General features: G+C 55.3%; 1 protein-coding gene across 1 annotated transcript; it reads left to right on the top strand.

Annotated features, from left to right (window-relative positions):
- Positions 1-1,724: 1,724 nt before the first annotated feature.
- Positions 1,725-6,301, top strand: DOK2 (docking protein 2). Its single transcript, XM_025873890.2, has 5 exons — positions 1,725-1,944; positions 2,983-3,264; positions 3,517-3,604; positions 4,463-4,644; positions 5,151-6,301. The coding sequence occupies exons 1-5, from the start codon at positions 1,882-1,884 to the stop codon at positions 5,769-5,771; spliced, it is 1,236 nt and encodes a 411-aa protein (XP_025729675.1). The 5' UTR covers positions 1,725-1,881; the 3' UTR covers positions 5,772-6,301.
- The last annotated feature ends 1,398 nt before the right edge of the window (positions 6,302-7,699 follow it).

Raw genomic sequence — 7,699 nt, forward strand, 5'->3', positions numbered from 1 at the left:
AAAGCACACGGCATATACAGCAGATGGCCTGAGCAGTACACTGCTCTGCTCTCCTTCCCAAGGCAAACAAACCCCTGTGGTAGAGGAAATGGCCCAGTTATATAAGCACCCATTATGGGGTTACCCCAAGAGTGCTTGTCTAATTCTCTGGTTCCCCAAAATTTCTGCACCATGCCTCCATCAGATTGCTTCCCTAAACCATCTGGCTCTAAGTTAAATATTTTCTGGGGACCTTAGATTTCCCCAAAGCAATGTATTTTCTTGCATGGAGTCGGGATTGCATTTAGGGGCCAACAATAAAAAGACCATTGAGTTAAAAATCAGGAGCCCTGGGGCACCTGGGTGGCTCAGTCAGTTAAATGTCTGCCTTCAGCTCAGGTCATGATCCCTGGGTCCTGGGATCCAGCTGGCACTGGGTTCTCTGCTCAGTGGGGAGTCTGCTCCTGCCTCTCCCTCTGCCTCCCCCCCTCATGCTCTCTCCTGTACTCTCTCTCAAATAAATAAATAAATAAATAAAATCTTTTTAAAAAATCCGGAGCCCTGGTACTTTTCTCCTGTCCCCACCAGCCCTGTGACCTCAGGAGAGTTGCAAACAGGTGGGTTCATACCTGCATTCCCCTTTTCCAGGGATAGATAGTATGGCTGGTGATAGATAGTATGGCTGGTGACATTGTGTGCCTGGAAGCTCTAGTAACTAAGGAGTACTTCTGTTTTGGCAACTATGAAGCCTTTTTTGATTTTTTTAAAAAAGAGATTGCTATTGCAACTTAAAAAGATAATCCACAGATGAAACTCTAGTGCCTTTATAATGCTCACAAAGGCTGGAAAGAAGGTGAACTCCAACGGTTTGGATGTGCTCTGGGAATATAGCATGTTTCAGTGTGGGGATGTTCATGTTTCTAGAATCCCAAGAGGGTGCTGTGTGTGTGTGCAGTTGTCTGGGGCAGGGAGTGCTCCTCTTGGAATGAAACACAGTTGCAGCTGTGTGTGAAAGTGGTGAGCTCTGTCTGATGTGTTCTGTATGCTGGGCATGTGTATGTGTGGCTTAGCTCTTACTGAGCTAAGAGACCTGGGTTCCGGTTTGGTGGCCTTGAACATGTCCCTCAGATCTTCCTGAGCCTCAGTCTATTCATTTTTATTTTATTTTATTTTTTAAAAGGTTTATTTACTTATTTTAGAGAGAGAGAGCTCTCGAGTCAGCAGAGGGAGGGGTATGGGAAGAGGGACAAGCTCCCTGCTGAGTGTGGAGCCCGATGACCATGACCACGGGGCTCCATCTCAAGACCTTGAGATCATGACCCGGGCCAAAATCAAGAGTTGGACCCTTAGCCGACTTGAGCCACCCAGGCGCCCCCAGTCTACTCATTTTTGAATTAAGGAGTTAGTCTGGTTGATTTTTAAGTTCTCTTCCAACTGTGTCATGCTGAGCATCCCACTTGAATATGAGGGCCTTTTGCTATTGGTTTTATTGTTGAATTTGGTTCTGGGTCTCTCTGTTGCTCTAGGTCAGCCATTCCCTTGTTCGGTGACTCCTCGGCCAGCTTCTGTACTTGAGTTGTTGCTGGCCGAAAAACTGGAAATTAGCTTTTCAGAAATTATCTTACTCAGTGAAAATGCAGGAAGCTTGTGCATGAAACTCTCGTCAAACACACACACACACACACACACACACACACACACACACACACACACACACACACGGAGCAAGAAACCACAGGGCCCATCGGTTTGTCGTCATCAAGCAGACGAGAACAGTGCAGAAAACTCTAGGCAGAGAGGAAATTAACTTGAGAGAAGGGGGAACACACAGCAAGGAGGAGAAAAAGAGGGCTGGAGTGGAAGGAGAGAGCTGAAGGGCTGGGGTGCCGGCACGGTGGGAGGATGGAAGAAGTGGCAGTGAAACAGGGCTTCCTACACCTGCTGCAGCAGCAGACTTTTGGAAAGGTAAGAGCAAGACTGTGCTGGGACTGGGCAGAGGGCCTGGGGGGCTGCTAGAAATCCCTGGGGAGGAGGAGGCCCCCCCCCCGAATGTTTCAAAACCCTTGTGGGAAGATAGGCACTGTGCCACCCACCATGTTAGACCCAGAGCTCAAGCTCGGGAGGGGTCTTTCCTCAGCAGCTGCTTGCTTCCCCATCCAGGCCCCAGACTGTGCTGTTTTCAGACGGCTGTTCTGTTGGCCAACAGGGAGGGGGGTAAAGGAGGGCTCTAACTCCATTTCTTGCCTCTTTGGCTCTGTGGTTAACTTGTCACGGGGATGCTCGGGAAGGGAAGGGAAGGGAAGGGAAGAGAAGGAGCAGCAGAGGGGATAATTCGGGGTTGCAGTGGGGTTCCTTCTCCCTTTCCTGCTCTGGTGGGGTGACTTTGGCTGGTGCCAAGCTTGAGCGGGGGTCTCCGTGGCCAGCCTCCTTTTCCTTCTTTGGCCTCCTTAAATGAGGAAGTCCTCTTTCCCTCAGCTGATTCACACCAGGACTTCTCTGTCTCTCTCATGACCCAACCTGTCAAGGGATGAAGCAGGAAGGTTCAAGAGGGTGGACTGAAGTTCCTGGCCTGGGGGCTTCTGTGGGACCTCACACAGAGCGAGAACCATGGTCTCTGGTCAGGGCCCTCGTACCGCCCTCTCATCCCTCCTCTGGGCTTCAGGGACTCATAGGATCTTTGCCCTTTGACTTGGATCTTGGCTGGGCCTGCCTTGCAGTCTGCCTCCATGGGCTCACCATTGTGCCCTTCTGCCTTCGGCATTCCACCTGCTGTCACTGCCTCTTCCTTGGTTGTGGGGGGCAGATCTCCAACGATTTCTAATTGCTAAGGTCCCTGCTATTCTCTCTGACTCCTTGGGTCTCCTGTGATCTTTGCCTCTCTCCTTGTCCCTGAATGCTGCCCCATTACCTCTCCCATGCTTCCTCCTCTCCCCTTTGGTCACCATCTCTCCATTTCTCGGTGGCTCCCTCTCGGCACCCCACCTGCCATGCATCTGGACTCAGAAATGGCGCCGGTTTGGGGCTGTGCTGTATGGAGAGTCAGACTGCGCCTTGGCCCGGCTGGAGCTCCAGGAGGGCCCAGAGAAGCCACGCCGGGGAGAGGCTGCCAGGAGGGTGATCCGCCTCAGTGACTGCCTACGTGTGGCTGAGGCCGGCGGGGAGGCCAGCAGCCCCCGGGACACCAGCGCCTTCTTCCTGGAGACCAAGGAGCGCCTGTACCTGCTGGCAGCCCCTGCTGCAGAGCGCAGTGACTGGATCCAGGCCATCTGCCTCTTGGCCTTCCCTGTGAGCCATCCACGGGTGCAGAAAGGGCGAGGGGGCATGGCATGTGGGAGGGGGGCACTCAGTACTTGCTGTGGGCAGGTGTTATAAGAGCCAAGCTCAGGATGCTGGGGGCGGTTCCTTGTGTCGGGGGGGGGGGACCCCATTGCAGCATGTGGACAGGGACAGCAAGCTGAGTGTGCTCTGGAGGAAGGCCTGGGCCGGAGGTGGGGCTGGGCATGGGGGCCAGTGGTGAGACCCTGGCGTCTTCCTCAGGGCCAGAGGAAGGAGCTGCTGGGGCCCGGGGGGAAGGGCAGACGGCCCTGCATGGAGGAGAATGAACTGTATAGCAGCACGACTGCAGGTGAGGGGCTGCTTCTTCTCCGGGGGTTGGCCTCCCCAGGGCTGTGGTGGGGTGGGGCTGTGGGCGACAGCCGCGTTTGAGTCTTCCTGCCCTGTGGTTGCCCCCAGTCCCGGCCAGCCCCCTTATCAGCCTCTCTGCATCGCTTCCGGGAGAGGCCCGAGGTGGGGGAGCCAGGCCTGCCCTGCACTCACTCCCTCTTGCCCGGGCCCTGCTGCTGGGAGAGGGCCAGGCTGGGGGGGTTCAGTGAAGGTGCTGCTCTTGGACTCTGTGTCCTTCTCTGTCTGAGAAGAGAATGGTTTTGCTTCTGTGCATTTAAGGTGTCCTGTGGCAAGGGAGCTTTCTGCTGACAAGGCAATCCCTTTTTGTGATGTCTAGCCCACTGGGTTGGGTGTGTGGAGGGAGCAGATGGACACAGGGTGACATTCAAGCCCCACCTCACAGAGGGCACTGGGTGGTGTCAGCAGTGGGTGGGTAGGCTGAGAGCTGGGAGGGCAGGGTCGGCTGCACCTGCAGCCATGACAGTAGGACTTGGGGAGGTGGCTGCGTCGGGGGGAAGATTAGATGGAGAAGACAAGGCTGTGGCTCTGGCAACAGGGGCAGGAAGGATGTGGGCACAAGGTCGGGGTGTGTGTGGCTAGGGCATGATGCCGACTAGGGGAGGGGGTGGAGGTATGTGGCATTTTGGGGAGTATCACCTGTCCTAGGGCAGCTCAGCCTTCAAGATACAGGCTGTGGGGTCATGGGCACATGGCTAATGCTTTTTCTGGAGGCCTCTGGCACACTCATTCAGAGCAGGGCAGAGTTGAGGCAAGCCAGCTGTTTCCCACTAACTGCTTTCTCCCCTCTGCTCCCCAATAGCCCCCCGCAAGGAGTTTGCTGTGACCATGAGACCCACAGAAGCCAGTGAGAGGTGCCGGCTCCGGGGATCCTATACCCTCCGGGCTGGGGAGACTGCCCTGGAGCTGTGGAGTGGCCCTGAGCTGGGCACCCAGCTGTTTGAGTGGCCCTACAGGTTTCTGAGGCGCTTTGGGCGGGACAAGGTGAGCAGGGGCCGCCACAGGGCAGGTTGAAAGAAAGGAGAGCTGTGAGGGAAGAGATTGTCAGCGAGAGGGCAAAGGGGCCCTCAGAGCAGGAGAGAATTGGAGGAGGAAGGAAAGACAGAGATAAAAGCCAGCAGAAGAAAAACAGCTAGTGGGGAGAGAGCCAGAGGGTGGAGGTGGGGGTGGGAGAGTGAGGTGAGCTGGAAGGACGGGAGAACAGGGAGAGGTCAAGTGGTCGGAGGGGTAAATGGTGGCTGGCATTCCTGAGGTTGGATATATACCGGGCTCCGTACTTGGCTGGATGGGAGGGAGAAGGAAGGCAGAAGAGTGAGGGCTTTGCTTGTTAAGGAAAAAACCCAGAGGGAGGAGAACCAGCTTGGGGAGAAACTCCCCCAGTTCCTGTGGAGGGAAGCTGGAGGTGACAGGTTTGTGTTTAGGAGCTGGGTCCAGGGGAAGCAACCCCATCCTGGGGCCTGGCTAATAATCTCCCTTTCCCCTCCGCCCAGGTAACCTTTTCCTTCGAGGCAGGCCGGCGCTGCGTCTCTGGAGAAGGCAGCTTTGAGTTCGAAACTCGGCAAGGCAACGAGATCTTCTTGGCCCTGGAAGAAGCCATTTCTGCCCAGAAGAACAGCACCCCTCCTGGGCCCCAAACCCAGCCAGCCACAGTCCCTGCGGTGCTGCCCCGGCCAGAAAGCCCCTACTCCCGGCCCCACGATTCACTGCCACCTCCGTCGCCCTCCACTCCAGTGCCCACCGCCCGGCCACGGGGCCCAGAGGGGGAGTATGCAGTGCCCTTTGATGCAGTGGCCCGTAACCTGGGGAAGAGCTTGAGGGGCATCCTGGCGGTCCCTCCCCAGCCCTCTGCGGACCCTCTATATGACAGCATTGAGGAGCACCCACCCCCGCGACCTGACCACATATATGATGAGCCTGAGGGAGTGGCTGTCCTGTCCCTATATGACAGCCCACAGGAGCCCCAGGGTGAGGCCTGGAGGAGGCAGGCCACAGCTGACAGGGACCCTGGCAGCCTCCAGCATGTCTATCCAGCAGGGCAGGACTTCTCTGCCTCTGGGTGGCCACAGGGAACTGAGTATGACAATGTCATTCTTAAGAAAGGCCCAAAGTGACGGGAGTGGAGAAGGCGTGAACCTTATCAAATACGGGTGCTGAAGCCTGTGGGTGCTGAAGCCTGCCTGTCCCCCCTGGGGGTGGCGTCAGAGGCCCGTGAGAAGGAGCCGGAGGATGGCAGCAGGCCTTCCATCTAGTTTCTGCTGGTTACTCCTCCCGGCTGCTGCATTCCAGGAATTTCCCTCTGCTTCTTCCGGAACCCTGGGCTTGGCCTACCTTAGTCTGGTCTGAGGAATTGTCCCGCCCAGGGCCTGCTGCGTGAGTCACCATCCTAATGCAGGAAGAGTGCCTGAAAGCGACACACCCTCCTCCTACCCCTTCCCACTTCCTCTTCTTTCTTTCCCCGGCCTAAAGGAACCTTGGGCATTTAGGGGAGAGGCCAAAAGGATGTCAGCAAATTGCCCTGGTTCCTTGGCTTGTGCAGGCCTCCTGCCTGCTGGGGATAGCCCTGGCTCCAGGCACCCGGGAGGATGGCTGTCGCTTTCTGTAGGTTTTGGGTTTCTCTGTGGCATTAAACATTTCTGGAATATTTTTGTGTGGCATCGGTGCTGTGGGGCGGGGATGGGATGGGACAGCCACAGCCCTCCTGGGGAAGAATGCTTAAACTGGCCACCATTGATACTTCCTGTCTCAGCAGCAAGATCTGCTCTGAGCCTAGGCTGGGTCCCAAGCATTTGTCCACAGAGTAGCAGGTCTGTGAAAGTCAGGACAGCTTGGGAAGGTTGTTCAAGCATCTCTAACCTTTTGCTAGCTGAGGGTCAACCCCAGGAAAATAGTGGGGAAGCAGGGCATATATGCGAAGAGCTGTACTGGAGGGTGGGAAAAAGTTGGCAATCACTGAGCCTCTTATGCACTAGAAGTGGGACTAAGGAGCTGTGTGGCCCCGGATCGATCCCTTGCCTTCCTAAGGCTTGCCTTCTTTGTCCACCATGTAGGCTCTGAGACCTCTTCCTGCTTTGTCATTCTCCATAGGCCCTCAGTATCCCACTTCCCTACAGGTCAGCCTCTATGTCCTGTACCCTTCCCTCTCATCAAAACCTGCTTTCAGTCCATGTCAGTATTATGCCATGTCATGTCAGTACACTTCTGCTACCAACCAATTCAGCCAATATTATGGAGCATTGTCAGGCTCTAGACGGCCCTGGCCTCAAGATGCTGACAGCCCAGAGGGGCCTGAGACAAGGACACAGGTGTCTATTACAAGAGGGGGGCATTAGTGCCACAAGAGGGGAATCAGGGTCCTGGGGGCCAGAGGAGGCAGCTGTTTATCATGGGACATATGAAGAAAGACTTCATCTGGAAGGTGGATCTCCAAGGGTGGGAAGGAATTTGATGAAGACTAAAGGAGTGTGCGAAGAGAGCATCATGGGCAGAAAAGTGAGGATGCGTGGGGGTATGTAGGTGCTCAGGCAGGAGTTCCATGTTCAGAGTGGAGGGAACATGCAGCCATCTTGTTGGGAAGGCAGCTTCCAACCATGTTGTGGAAGGAGGGATTCGAGAGGAAGGAGGCACGACGAGGCTTTTGAGCAGAATCCCAGAAGAGCCGTGCGTTAGGGCAATAACCCCACCAGCGCTGTGGAAAATGGGACTGGGGTTAGGAATGATTTGAGGCTGCCTTGGAAGGAGAAATTCAGAAAAGAATGGACTCAAAAGATGTCGAGATTGGGCCTGCAGATCTTGGAGTCATATTGGGCATGGAACGCCGAGAAATGGAGTTTCTGTAAAGATTCAGGTTTGGTGAAGAAGGTGAGCTTGGTTTCTGACATGTAGAGGTTAAGATGGCTTTATTGTATCCAGCCCAGGAGAGTCCTAAAAGCAGCTGGAAAAGGGCGCCAGAGCTCAGGAGGGAAGTGAGACAGAGCCTCTCCGGTGTGGGTGTGTTGTGATCGATGTTTTATCTCAAACCAGGCCTTTGCCCCTTGTCAAG

This window comes from Callorhinus ursinus, unplaced genomic scaffold (genome assembly GCF_003265705.2).
Source record: "Callorhinus ursinus isolate GAN/ISIS: 27379988/994484 unplaced genomic scaffold, GSC_fseal_2.0 scaffold4, whole genome shotgun sequence".
In the NCBI taxonomy this organism is placed as follows: Eukaryota; Metazoa; Chordata; class Mammalia; order Carnivora; family Otariidae; genus Callorhinus; species Callorhinus ursinus.

Coding starts and splice junctions, on each gene's coding strand:
- DOK2 (XM_025873890.2), top strand. CDS start 1,882: ATGGAAGAAGTGGCAGTGAAACAGGGCTTCCTACACCTGCTGCAGCAG. Junction 1,945..2,982: donor AGCAGCAGACTTTTGGAAAG/GTAAGAGCAAGA, acceptor ATCTGGACTCAG/AAATGGCGCCGGTTTGGGGC. Junction 3,265..3,516: donor TCTGCCTCTTGGCCTTCCCT/GTGAGCCATCCA, acceptor CGTCTTCCTCAG/GGCCAGAGGAAGGAGCTGCT.